Below are 13,203 nucleotides of genomic sequence, written 5' to 3'. Positions count from 1 at the left end.
TGATCACAGTTTTAAGGGGTGAAGCTCTTTATGTGGATCTTTGAAGGATGAAAACACAGCTATTAAAACCCCTGGAAATACAGAGTTAAGGCTGAACATACACAGGACATTCATGCTGAAAGCATGGAGACCCCTAGAGAAGGCTGTCCATGAGACTCTAATCTGGTTTTCCACACTGCTCAGAAAACATACAATATGGTAGCTCAATGCGTACATGGAGATTAGTTCATAGCAGTTAGAACTGGGTTTTTTTCCTAATTTTTCAGCCACAATGGGTATTAATATATATTAAAAGCCTAATTAATACCTGTATTACTACTTAGCCGAAGTCTCTGCTTAGAAAAGGAATAACAGAACCTGATATAGGGTGTGTATATACTGATTGCTGCAGGAGCTGTTTCTTTTCTACCTTAGAGGCTACATGCTAGAAATTTTAGTGTGCATTTTGCTTCCATTAACATATGAAGAATTGATCCCACCAGAGGAAAAAAGATTAAATTATTTCTTTTGATGCAGCAAATCTGAATTGTCCATAGGATTGCCATTAAAATAGATGCAGAAACGAAGCATCTTTCCCTGACCACCTCTCATTCTCGCTGCTGCCTGCACTCACTCTCACTGCCCCTCTCCTTGCTGTCTTTTGCTGTGAGCCCTCTCTCCAGCCAAGGAGATGTGGCCATGACTTATGGGATCTCAGAATGACCCATACAGCATCCAGCCAATTTGGCTGGAGAGCATTTAGCTGGGGAAGCAGTGGGTGAGAACTCACAGCAGGGCTGTGTTGCCTGCACTCCTGCACAAAAGAATGTCACTGTTCTGCAGAGAAGCTCTGGGAGGAAAGAAATAGTTAGAGAGAAACTGCAGCTTGGCCCAGAGACAGCAGCCAGATCCATGAGCCCTCCCCATACCCTGGCCCAGTCCTCTTAGACCCTCTGCTCTCGACCCTCAGGATCCTTGTAGTGGCCAGTGATGGGAACATCTCCAGCTTTCCTAGGGCCTGGAGGGCTAACGAGGTTGAAGCTGGGAGATGTTCACAACATAGAAGCACACAGCACACTGCTAAAACACAGCTTTATTTCCCAAAGATAAAATTGCAAGTTGCACTACAAGCCAAATATCTTGCTTGGGCAAACAGAGAATAATTTACACACTGAGGCTGATTTTAAATCATCTGATCTGGGGCTATTCATGGTTGTAGATCTGTTTATATGTAAAAGAAACAAAGATGAGGAACCTTTTTCTTTCCTCTGTCTGGGTAACAGCTGAATGAGCGTTCCTCAGACAAACAAGGAGAGCAAACAAAAAGCACTTGCCAGAATTATCCTCTTTCTTTGTTGTATTTTCCCTTCTCATGTTTAGAGCTTAAGAATGTTTGGGGAGGAAGGTGAAGGCTTGCAGAAGCCACCTCGTCTCCAGTTTAACTCATCTTTGCCTCTCAGAAATACGCAAAAGGACTTTAATTTCACTGAATAACACCTTTCTACTAAATATTTTTCTTCTACACCTGGATCTATCTGTCGGGGCTAGCATAGGAAGATAGCTGCATTTCCTTAGGTGAATAGAGACCTTAATTCCCGAAGGACACAATAAACCTGATCCTTCCTCTTCTGATCAACAAGAGCACAGAAGCTGCTAACCTGACCAGTACATCAAAAAGGAGCTTGAAAACTACTTTGAGCAAAAAATGCTAACGGTGCATCCTTCTCCTGTAACAGCACTGATATTAAATCAGGAAACAGTATAGAACAACCACAGGCACATATATACAGGGGCTGTCAAAACAGAAACAATACAGAATCCCTAATGGGGACTAAAGGTGCAAAGAGCAGAAAGAAGAACACACAGCACAGGCTTTATGATTATATTTAAATCCTTATGCAGCAAATGCTGGAAAGGGAATTCCAAACATTTTCTATATATAAGCAGGTTTTTTGATCCGGGAATTTGTGGAGTGAAAAGGAACTACAGATCATTTGGAATGAAAGGGTAGGGGTCCCTGAGGGTGGAGCAGGATCAGGGGCTGCAAAGACCAATGGCTATGCTCAGCTCAGTATGAGCAGCCTCCTGGTGCTGCAGTGCTGGTCCTCCTGAATGGATGCTGTATGGTCCTGAGTTTCCTCAAGCACAGCTGAGGCCTCATCTTCCTTCACTCCTTCTTAACCATCTAAAGCTCTGATCATCAAGCCTCCCGCTGAGCCTCTTGGAAAACAGGCAACAGGCTGAGGGCAGAAAGGGATGTTGACCTTTTCTGGAAGATCCCCTGGCTTCTCATGACTTTGTGACATCAGGCACAGGTCCAGGACACTTCCCTTGTCTCCCTGACATCTCTCTCTTCTATATGTCTTACAAGGAAACCAAACCCTCTTGGGAAGATCACTTTTCCTACCAAAACACCTGTGCAGTGCCTCTGGATCTGTAAGAGAAGCAGATAAGCAGCAGAGAAATTTTTCTAGTAAGATGTGGTCCAAGTTCTGAAGTGTTGGAAAAACCTTTGAATGACACAAAATGCCACTGCAAGATATGACTGCAGTAGTAAGAGTTCTTGAGCTTCTACTGGCTACTTACTTCCCAAAAGGCAACTTCTGATCACCCAGAAAGGTTTTGGTGCTGCATATTTGTAAAATGTTCCTAAAGGGGCTCTGATAATGAATTCAGCATGCCCTGGATCAAGTGGGAAGCAGGACTCAGCCCAGCACAGAAGCAAAGCTGATTCTAGCAAGGTTTGAAGAGGGGATTTTGTGCTTCTGGCTCACGTCGTTTTGCTAGAAACAATTTTTACCGTGGTTGCAAGGGCAGTAATAACATGAGTATGTATCAGAGAGGGGCCTATGATGAGACTGCAGAGTCTGGAAATTATGAGAAAGAGACACATTCTCTGGAGAACAAGTTTGGATTTACTCATTCACGGGGCTAAGGCTGTAAGAAATAACCAGAAGAGAATGTTTCTGCTCTCTGCTTACCTTCCTGCCAAAGACACCGTCATGGGACGTTGTAGAAGAGGGTGAAGTGTTGCCCTCTCAGCTCGAATACACCCCCTTTCCCCTCCAAGGAGCAGCGAGAGCCCGACCGGCTGCCGAGTTGCGGTTGTTTCTCTGCACAGACAGGCAGTAGGCAACAGCCCCATCCCCGGCCACGCATCCCTGCGGAGCGGACTGACCCCAGCAGCGGGACTCCCAGGGTCCTGCATCCACCCACAGCGCAGGGACGTGGAACATCGCCCCAGCTAGCGCTGCTGTGGGGCCTCCGGTACCCCCCTCCCGGAGCCGTCACCGCCCGCACCCCCGGCAGCCGCGGGGTGCAGAGGGAGCTCGGGACGGGCAGGATTCACCTCCGGCCCCGGGAGCTTCACCTCACCAGCCCCCCCCGATCCGGACACCGCCTAGGGCATGAGTTTAATTAAAAGCTGTGCGCTCAAATCACATCACTCCTCTCCACCACCCCCCACCCCACCCCCCCCCCAAACCGCTCTGTCCCACACAGCAACACCAGCAGCCGCTCTGCGGGACCAACCGCACCGAGCCCAGCCCCAGCCTGGATGTGATGCTGGGCACTGCGAAGTCTCGGGGAAGAAAATTCCCCCCCTGACACCTACCCTTAGGAAGTGCTGCTCCGCTCCCTTGTCATAGATCCACCAGGAAAACCCGGCTAAAGTTAGTACTGGGATTTGCCCCGCTCGTAATTGGTTAGAGGCTAAAACCTTGAAGAGGTCCCAGTTAACCCAGGAGGGTGCGATAGCTTATTTTGTACTGCAAAGCTTCCGTGAGACTTTGCCCAAAGAATGTTGCGCTCTTTACTTTGACAATCCCAGCAGAAAAGAGAGAGGGAGCGAGAGGAAACAAAGACTTATGATCACCATTAGTAATTTAATCCTAAATTCGTGGGCCATTCCCATCAGCCCGAACAAGCAAACATCAACACTTTTCTTTCTCATGCACATCTATCTGCGATAGATGATTAACCAGGTCCCTCGCTGCTTACACAGGGAAAAAAATCCTGACGAGCACCACGGTGTCTGCTTGCAGTTTGGGAAATTAAACATCAGCGGCGGGGGGGTAAGAATTAGGGAAGTGACAAAGTGCTGCCCTTTTCCTGCGGTGGTGCCGCTGCTGGACAAGAGGGTTTCGTTAACAGAGCCCCCATTTCAGCCACCCTGTCCTACGAATGCGTTGGGGTGAAGAAGCTTATTCCGAGGGGGAAGTAGCAGTCAGCTGCCAAACCCGAGAAGCGCTTCCCGGAGAATGAGTAGCGTGGAAAAATACATATATAACAGTCCTATTCTTTGTCAATACCTAAATCTGCTACTTCAAAGAATTGAGGATTGGGATGGTCATCGTAAATGTCTAAATGTCACCCCTGATTCAGACAGAAAAGCCCCAAACCAAGCACGTATATATATATATGCTGTACACATAGATGTATGTATATATAATATATATAAGCTTTTTCAATTTTGAGGGATAACTTTCAAATTTCAAATTTCAGGGGCAAGATACTGCGATGACACCCTCATTTTCTTTGAACCCTTCCCGATTTTGGCCGTGAGTTTGCGAAGGGGAAGGTGGGGACGAGGGAGAGGGGGAAGAAGTTGCTCTGTGCTCGGAAGTACCCTTCCAAAAACGGATTTAAAGCATAAAAAGCTAAAAAGAAAAATAAAATTAAGCCACTGGATTATCAGCTTTGGGGTGTTGGGAGAAGGTCGTAGTTAAACACCAATGGCTCGGAGGGGTTGAAGGGGAGCTGACCGGTACCGCTTTTCCTCCGCGGGCTAAGAGCGGACGGGAAGGGTCGGAATGGGACAGAATGGAACGGGTCGGGAAACCTTCCCGCGGAAGCCCGGAGAAGGAAAACCTTCTCCGCTTTGACCAGCGGAGGCTTTTAGGGTGCGGGCGGCTGCGCAGCGGGGCTCCCCCAGCGCGCAGCACAGGGCTGCGGCCGCCCTGCCCCACGGAACGGAAACTCTCCCCTCGCTGCTTGCCGGGCTGCTCAGCCCAGGAATCCTCCTCTGCTGCTCCAGCAACACGATTTCTTCCCCAGTCCTTAGGAAATAAATAGGTAGCACGGAGAGGCATCACCCCACCTAACATTCCTATCCGAGCGAGAATAACCTCGGGTGGATGAGTTAAAAGCTCTACAATAAACAAAATTGGCCTTTCATCGGGGATTCGGGGCACGAAGCGCGTCTTACTTCAGCCAGCTGCTTAGCGCCGCAGGTTTTGCGGGATGTGTTTTGTAAAGGGGAGCGAGGGATGGAAGAAGCAAAGAAACAGACCCAGAAAGTGCCCCGAAATTTTATGACGATGAGGATGGAAACGCCAAACCGATCTGTAATTCACACCTTAAAAGAATGAGCAAAAGGATGCAGCGTGTGTGGACAGGGAGATATTCAGATCGATGCTTCCTCCTCCTTTCAGTAGCTCCACCTTGTGAAGATACCTCAGTAATTATGAGAATGAAAAGTATTATCTAGCTAATGGCAGGTTTCTCGGGGCTGCTGCTCAGCTCCCCGAGCTCCTCAGGGTCCCCTCTCCCTCAATGCCAACAGTAACGTTTAACGTGCAGGTACAAATACAGCTCTGCCCAGCAGCTTCCAGGACCTCATAAATAACAACGGCGGCGGACCCGCCGCGGGGTCTCGTCTCTCCCCGGCCTGGGAGGCAGCCGAGCTGCTGCCCCTATCCGCTGCTCCGACGGGCCTGGTCCCGGGTCCCCCCCACAGTGCCCCTCTCCGCCTCTCTGCGCCTCCGAGCCTCTCGTTAGCCGCGGAAAGACGGCAATTCCCCAAACCTGGAACTGATGGGAAAGCAGCAGTGCCGGACCGGTGCGGACCCCTGAGACCCAGCACCGCTGGGGCTGTGTTGCCAGGGGGGATCGCGGGGAGTGCCGGGGACGGGGGTATGTCCACGCGTGGGGAGCCCCGGGGCTGGCCGTTATCCAATGAGAGTGGTGTTCACCCCGAAAACGTCGCGGGGAAAAACTCCAACAAGCCACTGCCACACGAGATGAAGCCGCTGTGCTGCGAATGGGGTTCACCCAAATCCCCCTCCCGGGTCCCCTCTACCCTCTCCATCCCGCTGCCGGATGGAGAGACCCTCGGGAAACTTTCTGGAGGTGAGGATGGCACTTTGCTCGACTTTCACCTCCTCGGTTCCCTGCGCGGCCGCTGCCGGCTCCGCGGAGCTGTGGAGGAGCGGGAGCACCGCGTCCGGGCTGCGGGCATCTCCCGAGGGTGCGGCTAAGGCTCGGCCCCTGGGCCGGGGGGGAATTTGGTAGTGTTATCCTTGCTCCAGAGGTGCAGCTCCCTCCTCATGCATTTCTGGGGGGCAGCAGATCTACAGATCTCAAACATTTCCGTTCTTCTGGTTAAATAAATTGGGGTGAGGGACGGATAAGGGCGATGTCCGAGCGCAGCTCCGGAGCGGCGCGGCCGGGACGGGACAGCACGGGAGGGCAACAGCCCCGCTCCCGCTGCCGGTTCCGATCCCGCCTCGCTCCGCTTCTTCCCCTTTTCTCCGGGTGTTTTTATCTCGTGAAAAGTATCTGTTATTTCTCCAAACGGACACTTGGGGTCGCACTTTCTGTCTGTTTGAGCGTAAAAGCAGTGTAAAAAGAAGCCCTAATCTCCCTTAATCGTTACAAAATGCTCAAAAAAAAAAAAAAAGAAAGAAAGAAAAAAGAAAAATCCTGTTACCGGACAAAAAAAAACCAACAAAACAAAAACAACAAAAAAAAAACAACAAAACAACAACAACTAACCACAAACCAAAAACTAAAATCCCTGCACGGCGAGTGCTCCTTTGCATGCAGACGCTCACGCAGGGAACAGCAGAGGAAAGCAAACACGGCCCCTCAGAACTGAAATATAATTATATTTCCTCCCTTCTTTCCCTAACATTTACGGCAGTCTGTGTCGATGCCTTTGCTTCACTTTAGGGACAGATTCGCTTCCTGTCACCAGAGGATTTCCCCGGTCGTAAGCGGGGAACTGCCCCTAGGCCGCCCCCAGCCCCGGAGCTAGCTCCCCGCCGGACCCGCTGCCGAGTTTTTTCGCGGTACCTTCACATCGGAAGCGGCCACAGAAAGTTTGGAAGGGGCGATGCATGTGCGTGGAGTGGGGCGCAGGGGTGTGTGTGTGATCAGCTTCAGATGTGCTGCGGGACGGCAGCGGGTACGGAGGGACTTTGTTATGTTTAGAACAAAGGGACGGGGGGGTGTCCCCAACCCCCCCCGCCCCCGATCATCTGGGGATCGCAGAGACTGAGAGGGGTGTAAGTAAGTGCAGGAGGAGCGGAGGAGCGGTGCGGTGGAGCCGTGGAGCGGGCGGGGAGCGCCCGGCGGAGCCGGCGGGGAGACGCGGCCGCTCCTCCGACGCTGCGGAGCTGTCACGGAGCTGCCCGTGCCCGCCCCCGGCCCGCCCCCGGCCCCGCCACCGCCCGCCCGGCCCTGCCCCGCCGCTGCGCTGCCATTGGCGCGGCCGCCGCCGGCCCCGGCCCCCGCCGCGCTCTCAGCGGGCACGGCCGTATAAGAATGCAAGGGGGGCTGCGCTGCGAGCACAGCTGCACAACGAGCGCTGGCGGCGGCCGCAGCGGAGCCCCGGTCCTGCTCGTGTCCCCTCTCCTCCTTTTTTGTTTTCTCCCCTCCTTCCTTCCCTCCCCTTCCCCCGCGCCGCCCGAGCCAGCCGGCACTGCCCGGCACAGCCCAACACCCAGCGCGCTGCCCGGCCGCCGGCTCGGGCTGGAAAGTTGCGGCAGACTCCGGTGCTGTGCACCGCGGGGAAAAGGCTCCGGACTTACAAAACCCAGACGGTTCGCACCGCTCTGCTTCCTGCACAGACCCGAAGGCAGCATCTGTGTTTTGTTTTGCTTTTGCCCTTCCTGCTGCCTCTCGCTCCTTTCTCCTTGCGACCGGGCGCGTCGGTGCCAGGAGCTGCTGAAGCCTGCGGCGCGCTGCGAGCGCTCATACAAAAGAGCAGGAGACATCCAGGCGGCCCCGGCTCGTTCTTGGCTTTGTTGTCCGGACTGAAGAAGCTCCAGAAGCCGGGAGAAGGACGCGGCGGTGGAGAGGGAGCGAAGGAAAGGAAGCGAGAAAGCAGAGCCCGGGTTGGTTTGGCACAGGGGAGCGCGGGCAGCCGCCTGCCAGGCTGCGCGCTGGGGTGAGGTCTCCAGCCCCTCCGCCGGGAGAGGTGCCCGCAAGACAGCGATGGCCGGAGAGCTCAGCATCGGAGCCGAGCTGCCCACTAGCCCCCTGGCCATGGAGTATGTCAACGACTTCGACCTGATGAAGTTCGACGTGAAGAAGGAGCCCCTGGGCAGGAACGACCGCTCGGGCAGGCACTGCACACGCCTGCAGCCTGCCGGCTCCGTCTCCTCCACCCCCATCAGCACGCCCTGCAGCTCCGTGCCCTCCTCGCCCAGCTTCAGCCCTACCGAGCAGAAGACCCACTTGGAGGACCTGTACTGGATGGCGAACAGCTACCAGCAGATGAACCCAGAGGCGCTGAACCTCACCCCGGAGGACGCTGTTGAAGCCCTCATTGGGTCCCACCAGGTGTCCCAGCAGCTGCAGGGCTTCGAGAGCTTCCGGGCCCACCACCACCACCATCATCACCATCACCAGCACCACCACCAGTACCCAGCCGTCACTCATGAAGACCTGACCGGCAGCGGGCACCCTCACCATCACCACCACCATCACCACCAGGCCTCTCCCACTCCCTCCACCTCCTCCAGCTCCTCCCAGCAGCTCCAGAACTCGCACCAGCAGCATCCCCCCTCCAGCAGCGTGGAGGACCGGTTCTCAGATGACCAGCTGGTCTCTATGTCCGTGAGGGAGCTCAACAGGCACCTCCGAGGCTTCACCAAAGACGAGGTGATCCGCCTCAAGCAGAAGAGGAGGACCTTGAAGAACAGGGGCTATGCCCAGTCCTGCAGGTATAAACGTGTCCAGCAGAAACACCACCTGGAGAACGAAAAGACGCAGCTCATTCAGCAGGTGGAACAGCTCAAGCAAGAAGTGACCCGGCTCGCCAGAGAGAGAGATGCCTACAAGCTCAAGTGTGAGAAACTTGCCAGCAATGGCTTCAGAGAGGCCGGCTCCACCAGTGACAACCCATCTTCCCCCGAGTTCTTCATGTGAGTGCTTAACAAAAATGATTAAAAAGCAAACAACCCCCCCATTCCCAAAACCTGACCCCGTCACCTTTCCCCGCTCCCGTCCTCCTCTGACATCTCCATCCGTCTGTCTGCTTGTCTAGAGAGAAAGGAGAGAAAAAAACAGAGACTTGACTTTTTTGTTTTGTTTTTGCAGCATCCAAGTCTTCTAGAGTAGCTGTGGGAAGAGTAGGCTGGGGGTGGGAATGGGAGAGGTGAAGTGCAACTTTTGGACTTTCGTTTGTGAGTTAGAGAGAGGGACAGAGGCAGACGCCAAGGAGAAAAGGCCAAGTGAAGCGGTTTATAGCTTGCTCACTTGCCGAATGAGATGGACTTTAAGAGAATAATAATAAAGGACAATAAACAAGCCATCTATAACATGCTGCCCGCTCGGGAAGAGAGAGGACATACCCAGCACCATCTCATGCACAATTTACCTGCTTGGAAAAAAAGAGAATAAATAAAAAGGACAATATATGCAAACTCTTCATATATTGCCTGCTTTGAGACATAAGTTGCAGGACTCAGATGGGACACTGAACCTAAGAAAGGAAAGAAAGAATGAAAGAAAAAAAAAACTCATCAGTTTTATTGCCTGCTTGATTATATAGAAAAATACGAAAATCTGCATTAAAAATATTAATCCTGCATGCTGGACATGTATGGTAATAATTTCTATTTTGTACCATTTTCTTGTTTAACTATAGCATGTTGATCATCGACCATAGATTTCTGTTATTGTTTTGTTTCATCGCTAAGAAAAGCATCCCAAGTTATCAAACTTTCTACTGCTTGTGCAGTTCTGTTCGTTGGTTTTGCTCTTGGTTTTCTTTTATGGTGTTGGCTTGTAAATATCTGCTACTTCAAACCGCACAGGAGAGAAAAACACACAGACACACAATAACATTTCAGCAGGCTGGTTGTACGGTTTGTTTGGTATTAAAGAGATGCTTAAGGAAAAGTAGTTATGGGCATTTTACATTAGAAAAAAAACAGAACAACTTCGTGTATCTGGTGCACTTTTAAGTTGTGTTTTTGATTTCTTTGTCTTAGTTTTCATTTTGGTTTTTGTTTGTTGGGGCAGAAGTCAAACAGCCCGAATGGCATTGACAAACCTAAAACTTACCAGGGGAAAAACTCCGATCGGTCACTAGAGACTCCTCCATGCCTTAAAGTGGCAGCGAAGCTCTTCCCTTCAGGACAATTCCCAGCCTGTAGCGGGGAGGTTTGGCCATGGAGTTTCCCTTCTGATTGTACACTCAGGAAGCGAAGGACGGACGAGATACCAGTTCCTTTAAAGCAACAACTGCCCCTTGGGTTTCGGTAAATAAAGAAAATCTAAACCCAGCCACCACCCCCTCCTCGACAGGAGCCGAGTCGTGATAGCAGCGAGGGCTCCCTGTGCCCCCTGAAGTCCGGTTCTCTCTGGCAGCAGCGCGGGGGAAGGTGGGGGGTGGTGAGAACAAGTGAGCCCCACACGTGGTTTGAGGAAGACACACCGCAACTTTCAAGTGTATTCTTTTGCAATGATTTGTAACCTGCTTCTCTGCTTCCCTATGCAGCGAGTGAACGTTTTAGCCCAAATTTATTTGCAGTTGTGTAGTAGCAGTAGTTTGGAGTCTTATGGGTGTTTTTATTACTTTGTTTTTTTCGTTTTGTTTTGTTTTTTGTTTTGGGTTTGTTTTTTTTCCTCCTGCAGGTCAGTAAAAGGATTTACGTTGCACTGACAAAAATACCAAAATGAAAACTTATTTTTTAGTTTCCTGTTAGGATAGCTGGCACTGCTGGCCGGATGCATTTTAAGTTTGTATTAGTTTATAAATTAACAGTAATAACAAGATTGTAATGAACAGCATGGTGCTTGCAGTTTTAAATATTGTGGATATTAGTCATGCATCAGAAAACGAGCTTTGGTTTTTACTGATTCAACTGTGTTGAAATCAAAACATTGCAGCAGCGGGAAAAAATGGTTTTTATTTCATGTAAAGTTCTGAAGGGATCAATTTCAAATCCTGCTTATGATATGGAAAATATTAAAAAACCTGGTCTATTGTAGTTTTATTCAGACTGGTTTCTGTTTTTGGTTATTAAAATTGTTTCCTATTTTGCTTATTAAAATCATGGAAATGGCATTTCTTGGAGGGAGCTGCTTCTCTGACGTCTCGTATGCTGAAAAAAAAAGAGAGAAAAAAGTAATAAAAGAAGGGGCAGGTTTGGACCCTTCCGTGTCCCCTCGCTGCTGCCGGGGGCTCAACCGGGATCGACTCTGGACGCGGGGTCGAGCCCCTCAGTCCTGAGCCAGCCTCTGCTTTGCCCGGGTCTCATCCATGGCAGGGGGGAACATTCCCCCTGCACTCTCTCCTTATCCCTCCTACATCCCTTTTGCATCCCGCCGAGAGATGCGGAGCTGCTGAGGGGTCCCTCCCTCTGCGGGGAGCGGGAGCCTCCGGCCCTGCCGCCCCGGAGTGCGAGAAAGGGGAAGAGCAGGGTGCAGGCACGGCTTTCTCTTCTTTCCTTCCCCCCCCCCCCCCCCTTTTTTTTTTTGCATTAGAAAAGGAGAGGACTTGGACAAGTCTGTCATTTTCCCCGGCTGCTTTGGGATCCGGGCTCGCCATTCACTTTCTTCTCTCCAAATGCACGTTGTTATATTTAATTTAATTTAATTTGATTTAATTTAATTTTTCTTTATATTTTATTTTATTTTTATTTATTTTCACTTCATTTATTTTATTTTTATTTATTTTCACTTCATTTTATTTTATTTTACTTTATTTACGCTATTTTATTTTAACCACAGCAAGCGCAGTTTGTCAGCTCTTTAGATGCCTGTGGAGAAGGCCTCAGACACGCTCCCTATGCCCCGGGCCCCCCCCCCCCCTCCCCCCGCTCCTCTCGGGGCAGGTACTGCCGCTGCCATCCCGGGAGCACCGGGAGTCCGGAGCCGGGAATCAGCCTGTCTGCGCGCTCCTGCTTTTCCAGTGGGAAAACTGCGCTGGGCTTGAAACCGAGCTGAAAAACCCAAATCCGAGGCACCACACAACTAAAAATAATGGCCCTCTCCCCGCCTTGCCTCTCTTCCCCACAGCCCCAAGCTCTCTTTGCAGGGGCGGCAACAAGGCGCGTTTGGAGAACAAACCCGCTAAGAACAGAGTGTGGAAAGCAACAACAAAAAAGGGGCAAATACAGTTACTTAAATCCCAAATCCCCTCTTAAATCCCAGCCACATCCCTGCCTGGTCAGAGCCAGCTGGGCTGGGGAGCTCAGAAGGGGCCGGGCCCATTCCAGCCCCCCAGCCACATGAGTCAGGCCGGAGAACGAGCTCGTTCCCTGCTGGCCTGCGAGAGGGGACAGGAGTTTGCAGAGGAAAAGGCTGAGGGAGCCTGGCTTGCCCTGCATAGCCTCCCCCACTCCTGTAAATGCTATGGCTGCAGAAAGCCTGAGAGGAATATTGTTTGTGGGAACTGCCACCGCATATTAATGTCCCCTCATGCATGCATTGAATAAATCACCAGGGCTAATTGAACAACAACAACAACAAAAAAAAATAGGAAAAACAGGCCTTAGAAAAGCCCGTCAGATTCCCACCGCAGGACTGTGTCAGCGCCGGGGCAGACCCGCCGCCCGGTCCCATTCCTGAGGTTTAATTTATCCCATTGGAAAAGAAAACGGAGCCAAGCACCGAGTACCGCCACGGCTGCAGCGCGGGCATTGGCACCGGGGTCGGCACCGGCAAGGGCCAGCGCTGGAGCGGGGCCGAGGGCTGCCCTCCTGCCGGGGCTCTGCCGTGCCTAGCGGGGTGAACAGCCACAGAGCTGGTGCTGGGCCCGGCCGGCGGCTGGGCAGAGCTTTGCCCCGGTGGCACCGGGCACGGGCAGCACCGCTGCCTGCACCCTATCCCTCGCGGTGACCACCCCCCCCCCCCCCGGCTTCGCTCGCCATTGCTGTCCCCGCTCATCGGTTTTGAACTCGTGCTGCTCATCACTGGTTCATGGAGGGCTGTTGACACCGGAGTCGGGGGCACGATGAGGGCACTTTCTTGAAGAGAAAGGGGAACGGA

General features: G+C 51.9%; 1 protein-coding gene across 1 annotated transcript; it reads left to right on the top strand.

The window, feature by feature from the left end:
- Positions 1-7,555: 7,555 nt before the first annotated feature.
- On the top strand, positions 7,556-11,278 carry MAFB (MAF bZIP transcription factor B). The gene has a single exon (XM_031047649.2). It carries the CDS (start codon positions 8,197-8,199, stop codon positions 9,130-9,132), a length of 936 nt encoding a protein of 311 aa, XP_030903509.1. The 5' UTR covers positions 7,556-8,196; the 3' UTR covers positions 9,133-11,278.
- The last annotated feature ends 1,925 nt before the right edge of the window (positions 11,279-13,203 follow it).

The sequence above is a fragment of the Melopsittacus undulatus genome, chromosome 10 (genome assembly GCF_012275295.1).
Source record: "Melopsittacus undulatus isolate bMelUnd1 chromosome 10, bMelUnd1.mat.Z, whole genome shotgun sequence".
Lineage (NCBI taxonomy): Eukaryota > Metazoa > Chordata > Aves > Psittaciformes > Psittaculidae > Melopsittacus > Melopsittacus undulatus.
The sequence above is the reverse complement of the archived record's forward strand: the minus strand, read 5'-3'. Positions and strand labels throughout refer to the sequence as shown.

Coding starts and splice junctions, on each gene's coding strand:
- MAFB (XM_031047649.2), top strand. CDS start 8,197: ATGGCCGGAGAGCTCAGCATCGGAGCCGAGCTGCCCACTAGCCCCCTG.